Here is a 27,377-nt window from a genome sequence, read left to right as displayed (position 1 = left end):
GACAGCCTTGTGAATCCTGCATGCATGATGGTACTGTACATGGAATATAGCCACCAGCTATTTTTTGGAGATAAAAGGTTGGATTGCAACAGTTAAGATTGAAATACATGGCATTCACTCAAGAGTTCTGAAGCAACTCAAATATGAAACTGAAGAATGACTAATTATGCTGTGTAACCTACCACTTTCAATCAGCCTCTACCTCAGTTAACTGGCAGGCTGCTACTGTTGCACTCATTTAAATAAAAGCATCAAGAGGTGATCCTAGCAATTATAGGCCAATAAACCTAACTTTAGTACCAAGCAAATTGGTTGAAACTCTAGCAAAGGACAGAATGATCAGCCACACAGCTGAACACAATACACTGAGGAAGATATGGCTTTTGTAAAGGGAAATCATTCTTTGAGGGGGTCAACAAGCATGTGGACAAAGGTGATCCAGTGGATATAGTGCACTTCAGAAAGCCTTTGACAAGGTCTCTCATCAAAGGCTCTTAAGCACAATAAACAGCCAGAGGATAAGAGGGAAAATCTCTCATGGACCAGTAACTGGTTAGAGGACAGGAAACAAAGGGTAGGAATAAATGGTCAGTTTTTACTATGGAGAGAGGTAAATAGCAGGGTTCTTCAGGGGTCTGTATTGGAGCCAGTGCTGTTCAACATATTCATAAATGATGTGGAAAAAAAGAGTAAGCAGACAGGTGGCACAGTTTGCAGACCATTAAAAATTATCCAAGATAGCTAAGTCCCCAAAGCTCACTACGAAGAGTTACAAAGGAATCTCCCAAACCTGGGTGACTGGGCAACAAAATGGCAGAAGAAATTCAGTGTTGATAAATGGTAAGTAATGCACATTGGAAAACATAATCCCAACAATATATTCAAAATGATGGGAGTCGAAAATTAGCTGTAATCACTCAAGAAAGCGATCTGCGGACAGTTCTCTTAAAATATATGTTCAATGTGCAGGCGCAGTGAAAAAAAAGCTAACAATATTAGGGACCACTAGGAAAAGGACAGACAATAAAAGACAGAAAATGGAATCATAATGACACTTTATAAATCTATAGTGCACACACACCTTTAACGGTTTCAAGTATCTAAAAGGATGTTATAATGAGGAGGGAGAAAAATTGTTCTCCTTGGCCTCGGAGGATAGGACAAGAAGCAATAGGCTTAAATTGCATCAAGCGAGGTTTAGGTTGGACATCAGGAAAAACTTCCTGCCAGTCAGGGTGGTTAAACACTAGAATAAATTGCCTAAGGGGGTTGTGGAATCTGCATCACTGGAGATATTTAAGAGCAGGTTAGACAGACACCTGTCAAGGATGATCAAGATGGTACTTGGTCCTGCTGTGAGGGCAGGGGACTGGATTCGATGATCTCTGGAGGTCCCTTCTAGTTCTAGTGTTCTATGACTCTTCATTACTGTTTGGCTTTTGGTTCATTTTTTGCTGCCAACCCAGAAAGAAGATGTGATGGTATTTACGCTAATCCCGTAGGGATGTTACATTTCAATGAATCGGCTAATCAAGTTGTTGATGGAATTTCCATCAACGACTCGATTAGTCGATAAGGGGACCACTCGCTATCCCACTGGGCCTCTTCCTTTGAAATATACAAGAACCACCTGTGGCTATTTCAAAGGAAGGGGTGGCTCTTGTACATCTCAAAGGGAGAGGCACAGCAGTCGGGACCCCGCGTGAGCAGGGACCGTTTCAGTCCCCACTTGCACTGGTTCCCCCACTGCATCTCTGCCTCCCCAGCCGCCCCATGGAGACAGTGCTAGGGGGGAATATGGTTTTTAAGCCAGTTTCCCGCAGCACTGGCTCCTGACCCCTGCCCCCCTGGTGCCTTTGATGCAAAGGCAGCAAGGGGGAGGAGAAGCGATTGGTTGAGTAGTGACTAAACTAGTTGCTTACATCCCTAAATCCCAGCACTAATGGCAACTCCCATTAGTATAATGGCAGTTGCCTATACACCAGCTAGAGTAGTATTGTGAACATTTCAGCTGAAAGTGCTTATTGCAATCCTTTGGTGGGACAGGGTTCCTAAAGTCACATTTCAACTTTTTGCTGACATCAGAAGTGATTTTTGTTAACGGCTGTAGATGTCGGTTTGGAGGAGGTCTCGCTTTCTCTCCCACTGTCCCATTTTACCAATAGAATGAAGATTAGGGATGTCTGAGTGTAAACAACTAACCGTTTACCTGGTAAGCGGAAGCTTATTGGTTAAAGGTGTCATTTACACTCAGCGAAGCCGCCTCCCATGGGGCTAGCAGCCCTGCTCCCAGGAAGGCTTCGCTGACAGCTCTGTAGTATAAAGCTAAGCTAAGCTTTATACTGCACAGCCCACAGCATGGGTAACGGTGTAACAGCTGAGATTTTCAGCAGTTACACAATTACCCTATTACACCATTTTTAACATCCCTAATGAAGACCAACACATTATATCTCAAAGATCATTGAACAGCTGATGGGGGTAATAACTTCAGGTCACTCATCAGAGTCAAAGTCAAAGCTAATAACCAACCAACAATTTAAAGAAAAATGTATTTATAGATGTTACTGCTAGGGGCACTGAGGCCAACAGGCCAATATACATGAGAAGGGACTAGGAAATAGGAAGTGGCATACTTTTCAAATTTCTACTTTTTAATTTAGAGTTCTGTTAGTATAGATCAAATGAAGTTGCATCAACCTTATTAGCTTCTTCAGTTTTGCTTCACTTATGGTTCCACTTTGGTACAGAGCCAAGCATTCGGGTGCTGCTTTCACCACTAGATCTTCTATGAACTCAAGTAAATGGGAGAATCCTTCAAACGATAAACAGTCCCTGAAAACAGATAACAGATAAATAATGTTTTAAAGCTTTGAAAACTGCATTCTACTGTGCACAAGTCAAGCATTTTATACACACGCACACACGAGCAAATTCTAAAATATTCTGATTTGTGTCTTTATTTTTATCTTTCACTCACACCAAGAGGTTTACACAAAAGTTAAAACTCTTGACAAAAAAGACAGAACTCGGGCAGGCTCCCAAAACAGAGTAAATGAATACAGTAAGAGGAAAAACAGATATGAAACAAAGCTACAATAAACTATTGCTCTTCAGAAAAGTGCTAGGTCTACGTTAATATTGCTATAGAAACTGAGAATCATCTTTCAGCAAAAACAATATTGTAGTTCCGCAGAAAAAGAAAAACAAACCTCAACGCCAACAGTTTTTACATTTCTGCCCATGGTCTGAGTACACTTTGGATGGCACATTTCAATAGCAGCAGGGGGCGTTTCATTTTTAATTAGGGTGAACGCGTGTCCCTGTTTTCAAGGGCTGTCTTTGTTCTCCCTGACGGTTTTACAGAAATTAGCACTTTGCTCTAATTTTTGGAAGCCTCTGTAGACTTGGCCACATAAGGAATCAAAATCCATAATTATAGCCCAAAGTCATAATACAGAATCAAACAATATAATACATCTTCACAAAGGACTTCAGTGGCTGCCAGGGTCAGTAAAATCAGCAATAAAATGTTTGGGCACATCTGCACTTCCTGATATCTGTTGTCATCCTGCCTTCCCCTCTACCCACAAGAAACCTTAAGGCAGCAATCCTCCACATAGAGGGTTATATACTATTTTCTCCCATTAACTGTAAAAAATTCCAGCCCCTTGAGAAAGAGTGGCAGAGATGGAGGAGGGGTTAGTATCTCTTTCAAATACACCTTACTGGGATGTCTGGAAAAAATAAAGCACTAGAAAATAAGTTTTTACAGTCATGGGATGTGATTTTCAATTTACCCCTGACTTCAGTGGAATCAGAGATAGGCCAGTGCCAAATGATTTTGGAAATCCTACTTGTGATGCTTGAAAAATATGCTCCTCTTGCTGACTTTTTGGAAGTTCTCTGATTTTTTTTCCAGCTTACCTCATCTCCAAAATGGCTCGTCCTATAGATTCCAAATGCGTTTTAATGCCTTTGATGTGGAGAGGTGGTTTTTGATGTTTGTTTATTTCAAGAGGGGAGTGGATGAACATGGGTCAGAACTAGCAAAGGTATTCTATAACGGGCTTGCAAGGAAGGGTAATATATCCACTCACCAACACAATTTTCAAATGTCCAAACTTTGACAAATGAATCCCCAAACCAAAACCACATGCTGATCCTTAACGAGCGCCTATTTCCATGTCAAATTTCACCTTCACAACTGTAGCCTTCCTTGCATCTTGATCAAAAACACACTAGATCTATTTTTATAGGGCTGAAGTCTATTCCAACATACTTTCATTCAGAAATGATTGAAAGGAACAGACTCAACCACAAACACACACACAATGGCTACGTCTACACTGGCACCTTTTTCCGGAAATGCTTAAAACGGAACAGTTTTCTGTTATAAGTATTTCTGGAAAAAGACAGCATTCTACATTGGCAGAATGCTGTTCCGGAAAAGCCCTTTTTCCGGAAAAGCGTCCGTAGCCAATGTAGACGCGCTTTTCCGGAAAAAAGCCCCAATCGTCATTTTCGCAATCGGGGCTTTTGTGGAAAAGAGTACTGTGCTGTCTACACTGGCCCTTTTCTGGAACAGTTTTCTGGAAAAAGGACTTTTGCCTGAGCGGGAGCAGCATAGTTTTTCCGGAAAAGCAGCTGATATCTTACAGTAGATCGTCAGTGCTTTTCTGGAAATTCAAAGGGCCAGTGTAGACAGCTCGCTACTTATTCCGGAAAAGCAGCTGCTTTTCCGGAATAAGTGGCCCAGTGTAGACACAGCCAATATGTAAGATAAGGGCAGAAAGGCTGAAATTAAAGAGATGTTCCCTTCTTGCATGTGTTTTTGGTTGATTATTTTTTACCCTCGCAATATCAGGAACATAAACTCGGTCTTCCCTGATTTAGCTGGAAGAACTCATGGTTTCTCAACCTATGGCTCATGATCCATAATTGGAGTCCACAGAACGTGTCAAAGCATTACACGGGAGGCCTTGGGCTCACTCTCTGGTCCCACAGAGCCGGCTGGGCTCGGTTCCCCACTCCAGATGTTGTGACGGAGCGCGTCGGGTGTCAGCCCCACTCAGGTTTCAGATCACTGAGCTCAATCTGAGGGAGTGCTGTTGTAAGCTCATGTACCCGTTTGCAATGCCCAGAGCAGAGGACCGAGCTCCACCAGTCGTTTGGCACGGGACCCATTGTTTTGGAACACACAATAACGAAGTATATCATGGTAAAACAAATGTAGTGAGCCAAGCAGGTTTTTTGTACTAAAGCTATGTACTGAGTTGTAGTAGGCTGTCAATGTCTACCAATGGGTCCCAAGTCCAAATGAGTTGAGAACCACTGAGCCAGAAGGCTCTGAACGTGTATTTTGTGACCTCTTGGCCTTAGCTGTAGATGCGAGTGCTGAATGTTTAAGAAAGCCATCTCTTCTTCAAAATGGTATTTTGATGTTCAAGTAGGGTTGCCAGATGGATGAAACAAAAATACCAAGCACCGCCCCCCCCCCAAAAAAAAAAACCACTGGGAACCTTGGGGAACCAGGTAAGCATGGGGGCTGGGGTCGGGGGACTGGGGGTATTGGGGGCCAAGGGGGGAGGGGGGGAAGGCCAGGTACTGAGTGTTTGTAGGGTTGCCGGGTGCCTGGCATTTTCGCCTCCTGGCCGGGGAAAAATTCAAAGAATATCAGACATCTCAGGTGTCCGGTATTCTCTGAATTTTTTTTTTTTACCAGACAGGAGACAAAAATACTGGACTGTCCGGGTGAATACCGGACACCTGGCAACCCTATGTTCAAGTTAGAGGAGTTCACAAAGTATTTAACTCTTTCCCCGTCTTTCACTCGTTTCTCTTGTGATGTAAACACTTGACTTGTTATTCAACCAGTCTGTCAGACAGTCAGTATGAATCTCTTGAACAGCAAAAGAAAAGAAACACACAAACACACACACACACACGCTATATACACACCCACTAGGGGTTTTTACACAATCTACTACATATTTGAGAGAGAGAGAAAGTGTGCATCTGTCTGTCCATCTGTGAGTCTGTTCAAGAACTCCTCCTGAACGGAAAGAGCTAGGACCACCAAATCTGGTATGCAGCTCCCTCATCTCATAACTTAAAGCAGTGCTTTTCGAAGTCGGGTTGCGGGCCTGTCACATTACTGAATTGGAGGGAAGCAGCCAGATCGCTGCTGCACCCCTAGGTGGGGGTGTTGGCCCCAGAAATTGGTATAAAAGGGAGCCATGTGGGGTATTGAATGGGCGCTTATTGTTTGTTGATCTTATGTACGCTATTTATGTGGGTATATAATGTCTATGTGTGTGGGTAGGAATCTGTAATCTGTGTGGAAGCTGAATATTTCTCTGAATGTGGTTAAGCATTGCTATGGACAGGCTGAGTAGCGAAGCCCTGTGGGACAATGGCTCTCAATGGGCTATGGACACACCCAAAGAATGAGGTTTGTCACCTGAGAGCAGCCAGCAGGGAACATAGAGATTGGCCTCTGACCAGGTGACTTGCTGCATACAAGAAGAGGCCAGGAAGGAGGTATAAAGAGGCCATGCGGTCGATGCCATTTTGTTCTCAGCTCAGCACTTCATTCCAGAGGCAGCATTGCAGGGATCGAAGAGCCCAGAAGACCTGTGAACCCATCCTGATCTTAGGATGTGCAATAAGAACTTTTAAACCAGCAGCTGCAACATCTCTGCTAGAGCCTGCATCGAGAACTGGGAGATTCGGTGCATGTAACGTACTGTACTTTAATAACCTTACTCTCGTGCTTTTCTTTATTGTAATAATAAACCTTTAGATATAGATTCTAAAGGATTGGCCCAGCGTGATTTGTGGGTAAGGTCCAGAGGGTAAATTGACCAGGGATCTGTGGCTGATTTCTTGGAACCAGACAGAACTTGTTCGGGGTAGGTGGGACTGGGTGCTAGGACCCCCCCACCTGTGTATAGGTCCGGGGCCATCTGGGGCACGGATATTGCTGGGGTGTCGGAGGGGTTTTGCTCGTGAGGCTTCAGGCAGGCTGCTGAAGCGCTCTGTGGGACTGGTTTGTGGCCTGTTTGGAGAGGTCACCAGTCTGGGGGCTGTAAGGAGCCCCGGATTTGAGCAATTCGCCCTGAGCGGACACCCTCAGCTGTGCCCAGACACGGCCCGGTCCGTCACAGGGCCCACCCGGATAAGCCAGTGGCGGGCCTGCAAAGCTTTGTTTATCCACGTGTCCATAGCCACGGAACCTTACAGCTCCCATTGGTTGTGTGAAAACCATGGACTTAAAGCAAGGTAAGGGGCTTGGTTGTGCCAGGACAAACTCCAAGAGGAAGGAGTTGGCCAGCAGGGACAGTTATACTGCAGAACAGTGTCTCCAATCTTTTAAAGCATGAGATCACTTTTGTAAGTTAAACGCAATCCGGTATCCACCTCAAACCTAAACACCCTTGCCCCGCCTCCTTCCTGCCCCTTCTCCAAGGCCCCGCCCCTGCTCGCTCACTCCCTCCTCCCTCCCCCCATCCTTATTCACTTTTATCAGGCTGAGTGCAGAGGTGCAGGGAAGGAGACTGCAGACTCTGATCTTGGGCTAAAGGATTTGGAGTGTGGGAGGGGTTCTGAGCTGAGCCTGGGGCAGGGAGTTGAGGGTGCTGGCTCTGGGAGGGAGTTTGGGTGCAGGGGGACTCAGAGGGAAGATCGGGCTTTGGGGTACAGGAGAGGTTCAGGACTGGGGCCGGGGTTTGGAATGTCAGCTCCAGCTGGACAATGCTTACCACAGGCGGCTCCAGGTGATGGTGCAGGGGACTAAGGAGGCAGGCTAAACCCTACTCTGGCTCTATACCGCTCCCAAAAGCAGCCAGCAAACTCTCTCCATCCCTTCCCCCTTCTGTTCTATGGAGGTGAGTTACAGGGGCACCCTGACATCAGCACTCCCTCCTCTTCTTCCTGTGCTCTGCACAGCAAGCAAGAGGCTCCCGGGGCTGGTGGGGCAGCTCCAAGCCAGAGGACAGTGCTGAGAGGGGCAGCTGAAGTGCCGGCACTTGCTAGCCTCCTGGCCAAACCTGTCAGGATCACCTGTCGAAGGCTCCACAATCTACCAGTACATTCCCCAATCTACCGGTTAGTAACCTCTGCCGCAGAATGACCCCAGGTGGGCGGGGAGGACACACTGGTAAGAGAGTGGCCAGCTGGGGGCGGGGCTCTGGATGCTGCCAGCCACCATATATGGGTGAGCTGGTGGCTATGCCGCAGGACCCCCGCCAGTCCCAAGGATCAGGCAACCTCCTGTACCCCCACACCCTGCCCTGAATCCCTTTTCACTGCCCAACCCTGATTCCTGCACCTGAATTCCTTGCCCCGAGCCTCTCCCTCGCTCCCAACCCGGACTCCTGCACCTCCCACATTCCCCCAGCCTCTGTCCTGAGCTCCCCACATCCTCAAGCTGCTGACCTGACTCCTGCACCCCCAACACCCTCAGCGTCCTGCCCTGAGCCCCTTCTTGATGACCTGAGCAACGCCAGTAAATGTGCTAATGTCATAAAGAAAAAAAACGAGCACAAACTATCTATTTCCCTTGCAGGTTGCCTTTAGCTCTAGTGGGTTCTGCCAGTCTAGTATACATAGCTATAATGTAACTGCCTGCGAGGCTGAGTCCCAGACACAAAACAGGTTTCGTGGCTTTCTTTAAACTGATCATTTCTCCCGGATACAAAGTGAACTCTGTACGGCTGCGTTTATAGTCCCTACGTATTGATTTTTTTGAAGGCTACAAAAACTAACCTGTTTTCTATAGAAAATGGTTATAAAAATAATTTGTACTTTCTACTATTTGACTATTTTTTCCTCAAAGGAGAATAATACACAAGAATTTAGTTTTTAAACATCCCTTGCACAGACTATATGATACTCATATTAAAATTAGACAAGCCTGAATTCAAACTTCAGATCTGAATAGTTTGGAACCTACTTTCAAAGTCCAGATCTCAGTTTTTCTGCATGGGTCAACCTATAGTGAATACACATTCCTGCAAATCTAATGGAAATGATTTAAGCAATATTTGTTCAAACTCCATATCAATATACATACATTCCCTTTCTATGTACAGGATGCATCATGCAACAGCAAATATAAAGTAATAATCTATAACTATCCGAAGTCAATCTGATCCTGAAAGAGTTTCTTAAAATTACTAACACATTAAGCAATTTAATTTCTTCACCTCCACTAACAGAATAAATTTAGTGACCACCTACAGGTATAAAAACATAACTGGGACCTACCAGGGATCTGATGAAGCTACACCTCTATAATGATGCAAATTAAGATTTAAACACTGTAACAATGGAGCATTGCTAATCCTTTTACAGAGGTGTAAATAGCCATTCAGATTTTGATTTCAGACTGCCAGCTTTGTTAAGGAGTTTCAACAGAAGAACTCCACGAAGCAGCAATACAGCTGGGGCTACCAGCTCTAAGAAGTCTGGTAGCCAAATCAAGATTTTTATAATATATACCAGTTTATTACATGCAATGACATTTGTACTCCCTTGTAAAGCTGCAATATGTTCTCCCTAAGCTTTGCTTCACTTCTGAAAACTATGAAACTGTCATCCCCTATAATGAAAAATTCGATTTAAACAGCCGTGCATGCAGGTTTTGGACTTTTAATGCCTGAAACAATGCTAGAGATCACATGTGTACTTAAACAGTACTTTTTCTTCTACTGAAATCTTACATTTTAGGGGCTAGCTCGTTTCTTATTGTTGGACTCCCTCTGGGTGGTCTTTCCAGGGTGCCACTTGAAGGGAATACAATAACAAAAAGAAGGGGAAGGAAGGGACCCCAACATAAAGAAAAACAAAATGTATGACAATCTGCAGCAGGCTATGGATCAGAGGTCAGCAAACAAGGGGTCCTTCTCTTTTACAGGTTGCTTCCTGGAAACAGTCTGATTAAGCTGACAGCTTGAATTATGTGTTACATTTTGTAATGCACAATCCATCTGTGCTAAATCTCTTCAATGCAGCTGAAGCAGCATTGGCAAAACCTCTACCTCCTCCCCCAAAATAGGTCTTAAAATAGTCATCATCTTTCTATGTAGTCATTCTCTGGGGTTTTTTTGATTGTTTGTTTGGTTTGGTTTTTTAGCCCTTTAAATAGAGGAATGAAAAAAGGAGATATAGTGCTTTTCACTTGTCGTTCACAGGTTCAAATCTTTTACAAATCAGTACAGCAGAGAAGTTGCTATATGTTAGCTGGTCATCACTTTATGTGAAATGAACTGAAGGTCTGCATACCACTCACAGTAAACAAGGTGGTATCACAAACACTATCACCAGAACATAGAACACTTTTTGGCAGGCTCAGCAGAAGGACCAAGAAATGAACAGGTGTAAAGAACAAAACTACTTATCTCCATTATTTGGCTCCCACAAGATAGGTTGAATTTATGGTGGAATATTTTTAAAATATGTGCCCTGTCACTTTCTGGCAGATAGAGAGAGAAACTCAAATGTCAATCCGTCCCTGAGCATATGCATTGAACTCACTTTGTATATTTTTATTATATTTTAACGTGATCCAAAATTTCTCATTCAACTTTTCAGGAAAGTACTGAATATAAGTCTGCTTCCTTAAAATAGATAACAAGCTTTCAACAAAAGATCATAGTAACATCACATATGTATTTCCACAGGTAGCAGCTTGTCAGTATTTCCAAGATAAAAAAAATCATACTATACACAGCTTGGAACTGTGTTGTAAAAACTCACTGTACGGCAAAATATGACCTTAAAGCACTTCTTTGGAAAAAATGCTTTTTTCCCCCCAGAAAATGTATTTGCATAACGAACAAAAATTGGAAAGTTAACTGAGGAATCTCCTCTCTTCTCCATTACATTTGATGCAGATGTCATCTGAAAACCAGTGACTTGCTGATATGCAAGAAGGATTTTTGTTTTATATTTAATTTAGTGAAATAGTGACCTCGAAATGTCAGAGTCTGATTTTCTTTCCACTAACCCCCTTCTATGTTTACTGCTTTTAACCTCCTGAAGTATACTCAAGAATCCAGAGGAAAGATGATAAGTGGTAGAGATGGCACTAATATTACAATTCAATACTTACAAATTAACAAAGATATCAAGAGGACCCTAACTATAACCAATTCAGTTTGATAACCAATCATTACAATTTTGCTTAATTATAACCCTATTTCTTCTCAAATACAATGGGTCCACTACTTTTTTTTTTTTAATAACTATATGGAAAATTGACTGATATACAAACAAAATAATTGGGAGTTAGAAGAAAAGTAATGGATGTCAGCCTTTTCAACCACAAATAACCTCTGTAAAAATGTACCACAAACTCATTAAGCACTTGAAAACTTCATGGCAAATCTCCCCTTCCATTATATTTGATCTGAATATGAGTGACTAATAGGGTAGTCTAAATGCTTCCTACTTGCAAAATTAACTATGAAGAAACTACTTGTCTCTCCATACAATCTTTCACAAATGCAAATATTTGGCAGTCTCTCTGTACTTTGATTTTCAAAACAAAAGCAAATTAAAATCTGTATAATTTTCTGTAGAAATGTATCATCTATGATCACATTTTTATGACCTTGAAAAACTAAGACATCCACTTGACAGTTTTAGAGGCCATTACCCACTTTTTGCTTTGAGCCAAATTCCAGAGATAATGAGAACAATGAAATCTTTCCTATAATTTATCCAGATTTACAAAGAACATACAATATTTTCCATCAGTTTATATCAGCAGCTGGAAGTCACTACAATCTATAGGGACAGGACAAAAGGTTACATTCCCACTGCTAAGCTATGAATTTTCTTGAAAAAACAACCACTCTACACAACTTTCTTATTAAGTACTATGATTAACAGATGTTAAACAAAAGGAAAACTCCATAAAAACTATTTAGATGTACATTAAATGTTTCTGTAGTAAGCAATATTCTAGTACATGGTTTGAAAAACTGAAATGGTAACGTTGTAGAAGCATGTTTTAATAGATTTGTATTTTTCAGCTTAACTGTCATCTATTAAAATATGAACCACTGGTGAAATCATTCTCTGTACATGTGCAGATACAAAAAAACCCAAACAAAACAGAGATAGGTTAAAAAGACAAAATAAGTAAATGACCAGTGGGGAGATTATAAGCCTCATTCATTCTTGTTGAATAACAAATGCTATTTTTCTTGGCTACACAGTCTTCTTCCCAGCCCAATGTAAAAGTTTTTATTTCTGTACTAGCTCACATGACTCTAATCAATCATGTTAATATGGTTAACCACTTCAGTCCTAAACATTTTGCATGTGATCTGTTCAAATAGGAAGGGGGAGGGGGGAATCAGAGAGATAGCACACTTGGAAGACAAGTGGAGATGTCAGCTGGGCAGCAGAAACGGAGATGAAAGCATGTATTTATGAGGGCAGCTTTTCCTGATAATGGCCACTGGGAAGCTGGGCAGCAGGGGGCGCAGCAGGAAGTGGGAGGAGAAAGACTTCGGGGAAGCCAGCAAGGCAGGTAAATGGCAGGCAGCCACTGAAGAGTAGGTACCAATCAAGCAGGCAACAGGAAGAACCTTTGCAGCTAAGGAGTAGGAGGAGCAAAAAGGAAGAAAGCCAGCAAGTGGGAAAGCAAGGCAAAGGAGAGACTAAGGAGAAACTTAGCAAGAGGAGTCACTAGTCGCAGTGAAAGGCCCATCTAGATGAAGTAGGAAATGCGGAAGAGCTGGGAGGCGAGTGATCAAGGAATGCAGCTGAAGAGGCAAGCAGAATGGAAGAGCTGCACAATTGTGAGATCAAAGGTTTGCAGGGCAAAAGGAATAATATTCTTACCTATACATCTCATAGAGCTGGAAGGGACCTTGAGAGGTCATCAAGTCCAGTCCCCCACCCCCATAGAAGGACTGAGTACCATCCCTGATAGATTTGCCCCAGATCCCAAAATGGCCACCTCAAGGATTGACCTCACAACGCTGGGTTTAGCAGGTCAACGCTCAAACCACTGAGCTATCCCTCTCCTCTTACTGGTTTACACCCAAGTGTTCAATCAAGGTAAAGGGAGTTAACACAATGGCTATGTCTAGACTGCAGGCTTCTTTCGAAAGAGGCTCTTTCGAAAGCATCTTTCGAAAGAGCCTCTTTCAAAAGATCGCGTCTAGACTGCAGGCGGATCTTTCGAAAGAGAAATCCGCTTTTTCGAAAGAGAGCACCCAGCGAGTCTGGATGCTCTCTTTCGAAGACGGCCTCTTTACACTGAAGAACGCCTTCTTTCGAAAGAGGAACTTTCGAAAGAAGGCGTTCTTCCTTGTAAATTGAGGTTTACCGCCATCGAAAGAAAAGCCGCGTTCTTTCGAAATAATTTCGAAAGAACGTGGCTTGAGTCTGGACGCAGGGGAAGTTTTTTCGGGAAAAGGCTACTTTTCCCGAAAAAACCCCTGAGTCTGGACACGGCCAATATGATTAAAAAAGAAAAAAGACCAGAGGACTAGGATTTACCCCTTGACTCTGACACTGATTTCTTGATTGACCTTTGACAAGTCCCTTCATAAACCTTGTACCCTAGTTCTCCCTTTGTAGAACGACGATTACATTTCCCCTACCTCACAGGGCTGTGTTGTGAGGATAAAATCCATTAATGATTGAAAGATACTCTGATATTACAATGGAGGGCCATGGAAAGTATCCAAACAGAGTTACACAGCTAACAAATAATGCATTTCTAGTTTTAAGCTAGTTTAACCACCTGAAAACTCAAATTACAGACCGGTAAGTCTAACGTCAGTACCGGGCAAATTAGTCGAAACAATAGTAAAGAATAAAATTGTGAAGCATGTAGAAGAACATAATTTGTTGGACAAAAGTCAACATGGTTTCTGTAAAGGGAAATCCTGTCTTACTAATCTATTAGAGTTCTTTGAAGGGGTTAACAAGCATGCGGACAAGGGGGATCCAGTAGATATAGTATACTTGGATTTTCAGAAAGCCTTTGACAAGGTCCCTCACCAAAGGCTCTTGTGTAAATTACATGGCCATGGGAATAAGAGGAAAGGTCCTTTCTTGGATTGAGAACTGGTTAAAAGACAGGAAACAAAGGGTAGGAATAAATGGTAAATTTTCAGAGTGGAGAGGGGTAACTAGTGGTGTCCCCCAAGGGTCAGTCCTGGGACCAATCCTTTTCAACTAATTCATAAATGATCTGGAGAAAGGGGTAAGCAGTGATGTAGTAAAGTTTGCAGATGATACAAAACTGTTTAGGATAGTCAAGACAGAAGCAGCCTGTGAGGGACTCCAAGATGATCTCACCAAACTCAGTGATTGGGCAGCAAAATGGCAAATGAAATTTAATGTGGATAAGTGTAAAGTAATGCACATTGGGAAAAATAACCCCAACTATATGTACAGTATGATGGGGGCTAATTTGGCTACGACAAATCAGGAAAGGGATCTTGGAGTTATCGTGGACAGTTCTCTGAAAACTTCCACGCAGTGTGCAGCGGCGGTCAAAAAGGCAAATAGGACGCTAGGAATTATTAGGAAAGGGATAGAAAATAAGACACAGAATATCTTACTGCCCCTGTATAAAACTATGGTACGCCCACATCTGGAATACTGTGTACAGATGTGGTCTCCTCACCTTAAAAAAGATATTTTGGCCTTGGAAAGGATTCAGAAAAGGGCAACTAAGATGATTAGGGGGTTTGGAATGGGTCCCATATGAGGAGAGGTTAAAGCGACTGGGACTTTTCAGTTTAGAAAAAAGGAAACTGAGGGGGGATATGATAGAGGTATATAAAATCATGAGTGGTGTGGAGAGGGCCGATAAAGAAAAGTTATTTATTAATTCCCTAAATAGAAGAACTAGAGGTCACCAAATGAAATTAATGGGTAGCAGGTTTAAAACGAATAAAAGAAAGTTCTTCTTCACACAGCGTGTAGTCAACCTGTGGAACTCCTTGCCAGAGGAGGCTGTGAAGGCTAGGACTATAATAGAGTTTAAAGAGAAGCTAGATAATTTCATAGAGGTTAGGTCCATAAAAGGCTATTAGCCAGGGGATAAAATGGTGTCCTTGGCCTCTGTTTGTCAGATGCTGGAGAGAGATGGCAGGAGACAAGTCGCTTGATCATTGTCTTCAGTCCACCCTCTCTGGGGCACCTGGTGCTGGCCACTGTCAGTAGACAGGATACTGGGCTAGAAGGACCTTTCGTCTGACCCAGTACGGCCGTTCTTATGTTCTTATGTTAATGACCATGAAATGCACTGTGTAGCGAGTTCTTTCAATGTTCAGACTGAACTGATATGCTCAAATAAGGAAATTAGTAGGACATCTGTTTTAATGGAAATTAAAGAAACTTCTCAAATTGTGCGATGAGCTCCAAAGTCAATTTATCACAAAAAAATAGGGCTCCCACATCAAAATGTCTGCTTGTCGGAGCTAAAGAAGTTACATATTCATATACATATTTTACGGTAGCATAGGCTGTCACTAGGAAAATCTCCAAAAAAGAATCTTAACTAATTAATCACAGTGAGAAAAATATTTATTGCCTTACTGCCTTGTTGCTGAATTAGCTGAAGAGTCTTCGTCTGGTGTATGACGGTTTCCTGTTTGCAAAGAAAAATGTCCTTTGGTGGATATACCTTCTTTTTCTTGTTCTGAGTTCACTGATTGTAAGGCCATCTTGAAATCCACACTTTGTAGGCTCTGCTGTGGTTCAACTGTATTTACCATCTCCTCCTCTTCACTCACTGAAACTGTGAGGTCGCTGCTGCTATCTAGGCTTTCATCTTCTAGCTCTAATGTATTTTCAATGGGCCACAGACTATCCGGGGATTGGTCGAGGCCTGTAATAAAAATGACAAATATTGCCAACAGAGTAACAGGGTCATGTAAAAAACATATATAAGTTGCACTGTGTTGCAATGAGACCCAGATAATACATTTAATATTTTATCCTATTTCACAAGAAATGTGTAATTCATACCACCTAAAACCTCTGCCTCTTAGGCACATTTTTCCAGGGTTCTCCCAGTTTTCCATTCCTTTATTCCTTTCATCAATATTCCTGCCTAATGGAGATAGATACAGCTTTCTCTGGAATCCATCGATGTGGCACTGGAGTTCAAGAAGATCAACAGGAAGCTCTCAACAGACCTGACTCTTGCTCTGCACCACTACTGCTGACTTGGAACTGAGGAACTAATTTTGAGTCATGTACTTGGATTCTTTACCTTAAGTATTATATCCAACTATTATTATACAGCCAGACAAAGGATGTGCATGCTGCATGACAGCACCCAGAAATTTCCCCATGACAAACTGCTAACTCTGTAGGTTTTCTCCCTACAATCTGACCTTGCTCTCCTCTTTGGAAGAACTCCCTTGTGGCCTGTGTTCAACCGACAGAAGCACTCTTGGAAGCCACTATGCCTTTTTTCTTTAGGGACTGCTGCAACAGGATCACTCCTAACGGGCTGACCTAGCTTCTTAGCCCCAGCCTGTCGGGCAGGAAAGATTTCCCACAGACCTCGGAGGGTTTCCTTCTGCTCAGTCTCATGCGTTTGCGCCATTGCATGAACGGCCACATATTTCAATGTTTTGTCAAGAAACAGAACAGTCTCAGTGCCACATAATGCCACAAAAATGGTCATCTCCTTAGTATCTTTCAGCTCTACCCTGTCCGCCTACTACCTGGCCTCCTTCTTCATGTCTGTATATTATTCTGTCATTTCCTTGGAAAGGGGTGTTCAGTGGCCGTCCCATGCCTCCGCTGGGCTCAAGTAAAAGGATCCTCCACAATTTAAAACAGTAACAAGGTGAAGACAACAACTCCAGCCAACTGCCTCTCAGACATGTCATCTGGAGCTTCTAGTCCACCCAGGAGCAAAGATCTATGCCTGTGGGCTTGGAAGTGGTGGTTGGCAGCTGACTGTCCTTGCTGCTCAGCAGAAGGAGGTTGTATTAGTCTACTCAGATACAAATATAAATGGGTACTACAGGTTGGACCTTCCTGGTCCGGCAACCTTGGGATCTTATGGGTCCCGGATGAGGGATTTTGCCGGATCAGTGGAGGCCATAAGAACGGCCATACTGCGTCAAACCAAAGGTCCATCTAGCCCAGCATCCTGTCTTCCAACAGTGGCCAAAGCCAGATGCTCCAGAGCAGGAACACAACAAGTAATCCTTACCTGATCCCTCCCCCGTCATCCATTTCCAGACAAACAGAGGCTAGGGACAATGGAGAAGAGCCTGGGACATGGCCAGAGACGGGAGCCCCTTTAAACACAAGCCTCAGACAGCCTCAGGCAGCGGCTTCAGGAAGTGACTGCAGTCCTGGTGCCCTGCCCGGAATGCTTCCGGGGGCTTTAAAGGTGATTCAGGCTCCAATGAGTGTGGATGCGCTATTTCAATATAGATCGGCGCTGTTTCGATGGGCATTTGTAGAGTGGATGCATTATTTCAAAATAGTTATTTCAGGAGTTGTTATTTTGAAATAACTTATTTCAAAATAACTTGGTAGCATAGACACAGCCTCAGTATTCTGTTAGCTCTAATTTATCCCCAAATGTCTGCTACGAGCCCAGTAAGCAGTGGAAGGGTTGGTAATACTGCTGGACAATACTGACCTCCTATGATTCGGCAACTTCTCTGGTTCAATACCAGTCAGGTCCTGAGAGTGCTGAACGAGGGAGGTTCAACCTGTACAACACTAACATGGAGGTTTGACATCAAAGCCTTAGAAGCTCTTTCCCTCCCCATGGAAAATTTCAGGCGGTCCTTGCTCATTTATATTTTGAGCCAAACACATGGTTTCCCTTATTCTCAAAATATTACATTCCAAAAATTAAATAAATATTTTTTCAAAAATGACACTGCCCAACCTCAACACTTCTTTAGGGAGCAAAAGGGGAGAGAACAGACATTCTGTCAAATCTGCTTTGCAAACCCCTAAGGCTAATATAAGCCAAGTCGATGATGTCTTGTTCCACCTCAAAATAATGGGTCTTTCATTAACTGGAGAAGTGGCAAATATTGCAAAGTGACAGTACAGACACTGAAAAGCCATAAGGGTACTGAAAGAGAAATGGAAAAACCACAAAGAAGGCAAAAACAGGATGCCCAGAGGACATGAAGCATACAGAGTAATATGATGAGGCTGCCAGCTTTTGTCCAAAAAAATTGTGATCATTACATTGAGAGGCTGTAGTTCCTCCATCATGAAGGTTGCCAGTAATTTCTATTATACAGCTTCATTTTAGCAATCCTTAAAGGGCTTAGAAAATTGGGTTAACCTGAAAATTGACATATTTACTGGAAAGGCAGAAGAGAATATTTCTGCAAGCCCTTAAGAGCAGTTTGATCAATTTTCTTGAGTTACTTCATCTCTTCCACTTGAGGTAAAAATAACAACTCCATTAGCAGATAATAGTGGGTTGTTATAATTTGTGCACCTAGCCACTAGAGGGGGCAAAGATACAGTTTCTCAGTGTGTAGCTTGCTTGATAGTAGCACAAAAGTGGGCCCTGTTCACAGGTCTGGGGCATAAAGGGGAGTCTGGTTCTTCCTAGAGATGCGGAAGCGGAACCGTTTACATGGTTAACGGATGAGCCTGGAATTATCGGTTAACCTGTACGGTTACATGCAGGCTCCCGCGCCACAATGCTGCTTCTGTATCCAAGCCGGAATATGCAGGGGAGCTGGTATACACTGGGAGCCAGCTTTTAAGCCAGCTCCCCATGCACACTGGCTCCCGGAGAGCCACCTGCTCTTCCTGGGCTGCTGCCTCTGCATTAGAGGCAGCATGGGGCTGCAGGTGGATGTGATTACAAAATTACAGAGATGTATTTTAACATCGCTAGTTCTTCCAGTAGGCTAACAGGTATTTTGCTTGTAGGAAAACTGTATTTGTGAATCATGCATCTAGAAGGCATGGTTCTCGGCAGGGCTTGGGACAGTCAGAGAATAAGAAACAAGCATGTCATCAATTCATCTACATAGGCACAGATATTTCAAAATCTTAAAACCTGATTACACACAAAAGCAGTACAGCTGTAACTATACTGATACAGCCGGGGGTGTCTAGACTACATCTCTCTTTCAACAGAGGGATATAAATTAGGCACTTCAAAAGTGCAAATGAAGCTAGGATTTGAATTTCCCGTGCTTCATTTGCATAATCATGTCATGGCGCTCTTTCGAAAAAGCACTATTTCAAAAGCACAAAAAATGAGGTTTACAGGATCTTTCAAAAAAGACTTCTACTTTCGAAAGAACCGCGTCTCCATCCCTTTTTTAATGATTCTTAACATCTTGATTTTTTTTTTGCCTGCCGCTGCACACTGCGTGGACGTCTTCAGAGAACTATCCACGATGACTCCAAGATCTCTTTCCTGACTAGTTGTAGCTAAATTATCCCCCATCATATTATATGTATAGTTGGGGTTATATTTTCCAATGTGCATTACTTTACATTTATCCACATTCAATTTCATTTGCCATTTTGTTGCCCAGTCACTTAGTTTGGTGAGACCTTTTTGAAGTTCTTCACAGTCTGCTTTGGTCTTAACTACCTTGAGCAGTTTAGTATTGTCTGCAAACTTTGCCACCTCACTGTTTACCTCTTTCCTCCAGATCATTTATGAATATGAGGCAGAACTGTTCTGTTGCCAGAGCCAGTAGAAGCACTTGGAAACTGCATGCTGCCCTGGGTGGAAAGTTTTGGCCTCTGGAGCAGGAACATGGCAAATTCGCTGGCTCTGTTTTAGCACCTCTTCAGCCCAGCAACTCTCAGCCATGCAGTGGAGGAGAATTCCACAGTAGTGTCTAGTGGTGGCAACCAAAAAACGGTGCCCCACTGTGGTAAGCACTGTTCAGACAGTCCCTGCACCAAAAAGGCAGACAAGACACAGAGGGAGACAGGGGGAAGAGAGGAGAAGTGACTTGCCCAATCAATCAGTGGTAGAGCCAGGAAAAGAACCCTGGCAACCAGAGAACGCCCTGATCACTAGATCCAACTGCCCAAACCACAGCACACAACAGCTGCAGGCTCCTCTTGCACTCCCCTCCACGGTCTCTTAACCAGAGCCTTCGTGGCTCCTCTCCAGTTGTGGAGGCACCAGGACCCTGTGGTGCTCAGTCTTCTCAAAACCTGGATCAGTGGGGGACGACTGCATTCCTGCCGCCCCGCCCTTGCCCCCGCCCCACCCAGCAGGCCATCACACAGATACCATCACCATACCTGGGAACTTTTCTCTTGGCTGTTCGTTTCCAGAAACGAGCTGTTCAGGAGCAGACACCAAGGGGATTGGCCGTTTGGCTGTTTCTTCATTCGCCACGAAGTGCTCATGTGTCACTATTTCTTCTACTGAGCTGCTACAACTGTCACTCTTTAAGTCAGCGCTTCTGTTCTCCAGACTTAATCTTTCACATAACAAGGAGCTGCGGTTAGCAGGTTTTTTGCTTTCTACTAAATAACTGCTACCCCTATTTGTATTGCTTTCTATCTCCAAGCAATGAGTTCTTCCATTCTCAGATACGCTGGATGTGACTGGCATTTTCTCACCCATCTGGATACATGTCGTCCCATCTGTTTTGTCAGACTTATTTAAGCACTGTATATCACTATTAGTTTGTACTACATAGCTGTCTGTCATATTACTGCTCTGTGCTGCCTGTCTGCATGAATGTAGGTCAGAAATTGAAAAGCTCTTTGTGGGCTGGGAAGATTTCTGCTGTGTACTGAAATCTTCAATGCTTGAGATGGCTGACATTTGGCGGCCCATGAAGATTGTTGCTGGATGATACAATCCTCTTGACATGGCTGTCCTGGTGTTAATTCCTGCCTGTCTTGCAACTGGCAGCATCTGAAAAATAGAGGTTGAGATGGCTTAAGAATGAATTTCATGCAGTAAATGGAGTTTCTTAAAGGTTTTGTGTTGGTCTTCGAAGAGCAAATGTTATACATCATTTCAATATTTTTCAATCGTATGATGCTAATCCACGTATAAACACGCTTTCTTTGTCCAATTGATTTTCTAAAACTAAAATAAGATTGAATGGCCAGACTCCTGCAAGATATTAAATGCTTTGTGCCAGGCACTAAACACCTTTCACTACCAGGGAAGCCAAAAGGAGATTAAGTCTGTCAGCACCTCACAGGAGGCAAACACCTTACAGGATCCAGACCAAAAGGTAGCCTCACCAAGAGAAATTTCGGTAAACAAATATAAAACCTACATTTAAAGAAATGAACGCCACTAATGATGCCATTAGGTTGGTTAGCAGCTGAACTACAAGAACTGGAAACAGCTTAACTGCTATCAAGAGTCTTCACTGCTTTTCACTTAATGTACAGTATTTTGCATGGAATGGTAATAAATTTTTGCCAAATGGCATATTAAACAAAGTTTATGTCAATTACAGCGGTTTAACATTCCAGGCAACCATTTCTTCTCTATAGTTTTGCACACAAAAAGCCCATAAATTGGAAGCCCAACTGCTCAATTTCATGTTTTAAAAAAGAGTGTTTATGGAAGCTGCTGGATTGATAGCCTAGAAACTAGCATCTGCTATCAAGAAAGCAAGTACTGTACATACAGCTGCAATAAAAAATTCTCTGTATTCCTATTCCAAAAATCAAAATAGGTAAAGGATTGAAAAAAAAGTCACTGTAACCAATATGGGAATATTCTGATAATATTTTTATGAACTATGTCTGTGACTCAGTAAACAGGCCTGTCTGGGTTCCAACCAGATATACTAATAAGCATTGGCTGCAATTATCACAAATGAATGGAAGAACCAATGACTCACTTGTTAAACCCTGTCAGGAGCCAAAAGCAAGTTATTTCCTCCAACACTCTGCAGGGAAGCAAAATGGAAAAGTCCTAAGCAGGAAAATAAACGGACACATTTTATGAAGAGGCTGTATTTTAAAGTGTGATGCTCCAGACACACAAAAATAGGTCTATGCTTAAAATGTATTCAGTTAGGGTGCATCTACTCTGCACCATTATGTTGAGATAACTAGGACTATTTCGAAATAATGTGAGTGTCTACACAGCCATTCTGTTATTTCAAAGTAATTTCAAAACAACGGATGACTTATTCCAAAAATCTGTAAACCTCATTCTACGAGGAATAATGCCTATTCTGAAATAGCTATTTCAAAATAATGCGTGTGTAAACACTCCATTGCTGCTATTTTGAAATAGCCTTTCACCAGGGCCATTCTAAGTTATTTCTCCCCCGTGCCTCCTGGGGCTCTAAATCGAGATAGCACGTCTACATTAGGGAAGCCTTCCTTGGACTAATTTTGAGGCTTCTCTGCAGTGTAGATGTGCTATTTCAAAATAAGCTATTTTGGTATAACTGTTCTGGAATACCTTATTCCGAAATAACTGTGCAGCGTAGACATAGCCACAGAACATTAACTAGCACTATAAACCGCCACATCATCCAGAGATTTACCATTGGGCCACCTTTTTCTGATCCTGAAAGATGTTTTAACCAGAACAAATGGGAAGGATGCAGATTCCATGCCAATACCTATTGTCAAAACCCTATACCACACCTTGGATGTAAGTTTGAAAACTCCTGATACTCCTTCCCTTCTGTGACACTTCCATCCTTCCTTATTTTATTCTCTCTCATGCCTACCCCTCCTTGGGCTTCTATTCAACTTTTCAATTAGCTGAACTGCATAATATCACCACTAAGATCAGCACAACACACTAAAGCAGCATAAACAATCTCACACCTGTCTGACGGACCAAACCCAAGCGGAAGAAATGAGCTAGGTACAGATGTTAAAAGCACACCTTTCAATACTGACCTGACTATGTACTATATCTTGCTTGCAAAACAAGCATTAAGGAAACAGAAGTCTTTTTCTTTCATCACTGTCCTTTTCTCCCTCTTGTACATTTGTCTCAACAGCAGGAACAATGGTTGTGCCAAAAACCTACCAATGAATCAATTCTTTCTTCTTACCAAGGGTGACTTACTGGTAGCTGCAGGAGACGTTTGCCCTGAAGGACCTGGCTGAACTTAAAATGAAAGCAATTTCTAAAGCAAATGACAATTTCTAAATTTCAAGAACCTTTAAGTTTGTTTTGGATTTCTATGCATGCTGAGTAAATGTAACAGATTTCTATGGAATAGTTACTAGAAGTAGTAGAAGGCCCATATCAATATAAACAGACTTTTAACCAATATTAACCTATTAATGTTATAATAGCAAAGGAAGGATTCTAACAACATCTTAACAGCTTGGAGCACAACATTAGAATTCCCTAATGTCACTGTAGCAGCCTCCATCCTTTTTCATTGGGTGTCTATTTGTCACACAGGTTCAGCTACAATCTCCCTGTGAAAGGATCTTATATATATTTAGTCTGGTAATATGACAAAACTTCACAATACAGCTCAATTTTTTCTTTACACCAACGAAAGAAAAATCCAGTAACCCCATAAACTATGTTATTTGCACAAAGAATCAGTGTATGTTACTCAGATTGGGTTCTTCTCTGTTATCCTCTGGGTCTGATTTTCTGCTCTCAAATTTATCCAGAAAATGTTTTATGGATTTATAGCTCCTGGATTTAATGTTCCAATACTAAATGTATCGGCTCTGCATGTTACAGCAAAAGGTACCTTGCTAGCAAACCCCTTTTTGATTGTAAAAAATCTTTCTTCATCTGCTTTGCATTACAGGACTTAGAATTTGAAAAATAAGGATTGGTGCCTGTGTAGTTTCACCATGCAGCAAAATAAAATGAAGGGAAAAAGAGATATTTCGCTTGGGAGAAAAGTAGGAAGAAGAGATTTAGCTAAAACTATAAAAAATTATAAAAATCAAACTATTGCCATCTTTTCTGTTTGCTTTACCTACGTCTTTTCTCCCATTCTCCACAACTCTTACACATACAAAATATGGCCCTTCTTACAGAACTTTTCTTTAACAAGAATAAAATGTTTACTTTCTTCATTCATCATCATTCAGCTATTTTGCAATGAGGACACAGTCTCACCTGAAATGTAAGGCTGACACCGTACTAAATGTGACATCTGAGATACATCCCAAGCCAAACTTCTCATCACTTGATAACTACTGATCAACATTAATTCCCTCTGAGCCACGCCTGGGAAGATGGCAGCATGAAACTCCATTGGTCAGCACTAAGTCTTACTATGTACCATGAACGCCCAGCAATCCAAGTCTCGTTGGGCCTAGTTTGATTCCCTGATGTCCTCTGATATTTGGCACTACAGTCACTTAGATCTGGAGAATCTGGAGTTATACTCAGCATCGAGTTTGTGCTCTGAAGGCTAAAAGCTTCAAAATTCTGTGTTCCATGTGTTAAGGAGTGCATGCTGCAGGCTGAGCTGCTAATCTCTGTATAAGAACATAATGGCCGTACTGGGTCAGACCAAAGGTCCTTCAAGCCCAGTATCCTGTCTACTGACAGTGGCCAGCACCAGGTGCCCCAGAGAGGGTGGACCAAAGACAATGATCAAGCGATTTGTCTCCTGCCATCCCTCTCCAGCCTCTGACAAACAGAGGCCAAGGACACCATTTTATCCCCTGGCTAACAGCCTTTTATGGACCTAACCTCTATGAAATTATCTAGCTTCTCTTTAAACTCTATTATAGTCCTCGCCTTCACAGCCTCCTCTGGCAAGGAGTTCCACAGGTTGACTACACGCTGTGTGAAGAAGAACTTTCTTTTATTAGTTTTAAACCTGCTACCCATTAATTTCATTTGGTGTCCTCTAGTTCTTCTATTTAGGGAACTAATAAATAACTTTTCTTTATCGGCCCTCTCCACACCACTCATGATTTTATAGACCTCTATCATATCCCCCCTCAGTCTCCTCTTTTCTAAACTGAAAAGTCCCAGTCGCTTTAACCTCTCCTCATATGGGACCCGTTCCAAACCCCTAATCATCATAGTTGCCCTTTTCTGAACCCTTTCCAAGGCCAAAATATCTTTTTTAAGGTGAGGAGACCACATCTGTACACAGTATTCCAGATGTGGGCGTACCATAGTTTTATACAGGGGCAGTAAGATATTCTGTGTCTTATTTTCTATCCCTTTCCTAATAATTCCTAGCATCCTATTTGCCTTTTTGACCGCCGCTGCACACTGTGTGGAAGTTTTCAGAGAACTGTCCACGATAACTCCAAGATCCCTTTCCTGATTTGTCGTAGCCAAATTAGCCCCCATCATACTGTACATATAGTTGGGGTTATTTTTCCCGATGTGCATTACTGTACACTTATCCACATTAAATTTCATTTGCCATTTTGCTGCCCAATCACTGAGTTTGGTGAGATCATCTTGGAGTCCCTCACAGGCTGCTTCTGTCTTGACTATTCTAAACAGTTTGGTATCATCCGCAAACTTTACTACCTCACTGCTTACCCCTTTCTCCAGATCATTTATGAATAAGTGGAAAAGGATTGGTCCCAGGACTGACCCTTGGGGGACACCACTAGTTACCACTCTCCACTCTGAAAATTTACCATTTATTCCTACCCTTTGTTTCCTGTCTTTTAACCAGTTCTCGGACCTTCCCTCTTATCCCATGGCCATGTAATTTACACAAGAGCCTTTGGTGAGGGACCTTGTCAAAGGCTTTCTGAAAATCCAAGTATACTATATCTACTGGATCCCCCTTGTCCGCATGCTTGTTAACCCCTTCAAAGAACTCTAATAGATTAGTAAGACAGGATTTCCCTTTACAGAAACCATGTTGACTTTTGTCCAACAAATTATGTTCTTCTACATGCTTCACAATTTTATTCTTTACTATTGTTTCGACTAATTTGCCCGGTACTGACGTTAGACTTACCGGTCTGTAATTGCCAGGATCGCCTCTAGAGCCCTTTTTAAATATTGGTGCAACGTTGGCTACCTTCCAGTCATTAGGTACGGAAGCTGATTTAAAGGACAGGTTACAAACCACAGGTAATAGCTCAGCAATTTCCCATTTGAGTGCTTTTAGAACCCTTGGATGAATGTCATCTGGACCCGGAGATGTGTTAACATTAAGTTTTTCTATTTGTTCCAAAACCTCCTCTAATGACACTTCAATCCGGGACAGTTCCTCAGATTCATCACCCACAAAGGACGGTGCAGATTCGGGAATCTCCCCAACGTCCTCAGCCGTGAAGACTGAAGCAAAGAAATCATTTAGTTTCTGCTTTATCGTCCTTGATTGCTCCTTTTATAGCTTGATCATCTAGGGGACCCACAGGTTTTTTAGCAGGCTTCCTGCTTCTAATGTAGTTAAACATTTTGTTATTTCTTTTTGAGTTTTTGGCTAGCTGTTCCTCAAAATCTTTTTTTGCTTTTCTTATTACATTTTTACACTTGATTTGACAGTGTTTATGTTCCTTTCTATTTATCTCACTAGGACTGGACTTCCACTTCTTAAAATATACCTTTTTTGGTCCCTCACTGCTTCCTTTACATGGCGGTTAAGCCACGGTGACACTGTTTTAGGTCTCTTGCTATGTTTTTTAATTTGGAGTATACATTTAAGTTGGGCCTCTACAAGTTCTGCAACAGCTAGGCACTGGCTCCCCATAATACCAAAACCAGGCCAAAGGTAGGAAGACTGCACTTGTAAACCACTTCTCTAGCAGATGAGAGGCAGCACTGACATATGATGTATTCGTTTTTTCCACAAATTAGGATGTTTCACTGCTGAGAAGTTTTTGCAAAGGTTCATGATATAATGCCATTGTCCTGAAAGACATGGAACTTCTGGGGTAAACAGCTTCCAAAGCATCAAAAGACAAAGATGTTTTGGGACTCAAAGAAACACAATGCCTTGCAGGTTGCAGAAAACCACCTAGAAGCTAGCTATGGGGTGTCTGAATACAGAATGTTAACGTCCAGACTCCTCCTCCGCTTTCAGAAACTGTAGGCTCATGACAGGAACCTTCTCATAGGCACATTACTGCACAGAAACATCTCGCTTTGACCTCCGCCCCATTATAGGAAGCCCCTTTTACAGGAAGAAAAGATAGGCAAATAAACACACCTACTCAGATACACTGCTCAACAGACACTCAATTTAGTTGAAAAAATGCCAACATATAACCTAGACCTACAACATGGTATCAGTTGGTTTCTTCAAACAACATTGCGAGATCTTCTCAGGGAAAAGCACTCCTAGAAAATCCAAGTCTGTGGCTTTTGAAGTCCAAGTATAGCAAGTCACCATTCACATCTGCAATTACACTAACATCTAGTGCACTATAAGGTGGACAACTGCACAAATTTAGTTAACAACAAAGCCAATTCTCTCCAAAACAAATTCTGACTGTTTCTTCTATCCCCA

The 27,377-nt window shown here is 42.4% G+C and overlaps 1 protein-coding gene across 5 annotated transcripts in view; it reads right to left on the bottom strand.

The window, feature by feature from the left end:
* The window catches only part of KIZ (kizuna centrosomal protein), a 99,416-nt gene that overhangs the window by 50,605 nt on the left and 21,434 nt on the right, over nucleotides 1-27,377 (bottom strand). For 4 of the 5 annotated variants that reach the window (XM_075925795.2, XM_075925798.2, XM_075925796.2 and 1 more), the window contains 3 exons: nucleotides 20,263-20,887; nucleotides 15,577-15,868; nucleotides 2,701-2,835 (listed from right to left, as the gene is read on the bottom strand). In XM_075925795.2, coding sequence (XP_075781910.1) covers nucleotides 2,701-2,835; nucleotides 15,577-15,868; nucleotides 20,263-20,887 — 1,052 coding nt within the window. Of the gene's footprint in view, nucleotides 1-2,700; nucleotides 2,836-15,576; nucleotides 15,869-20,262; nucleotides 20,888-21,836; nucleotides 21,859-27,377 lie in introns of those variants that run through there. The other variant, XM_006116240.5, reaches the window with a different exon arrangement.

The sequence above is a fragment of the Pelodiscus sinensis genome, chromosome 3, assembly GCF_052426305.1.
Source record: "Pelodiscus sinensis isolate ZL-2025 chromosome 3, ASM5242630v1, whole genome shotgun sequence".
NCBI lineage: Eukaryota > Metazoa > Chordata > Testudines > Trionychidae > Pelodiscus > Pelodiscus sinensis.
Note: the sequence above shows the minus strand (reverse complement) of the source record. Positions and strands in the feature narration are given on the sequence as shown.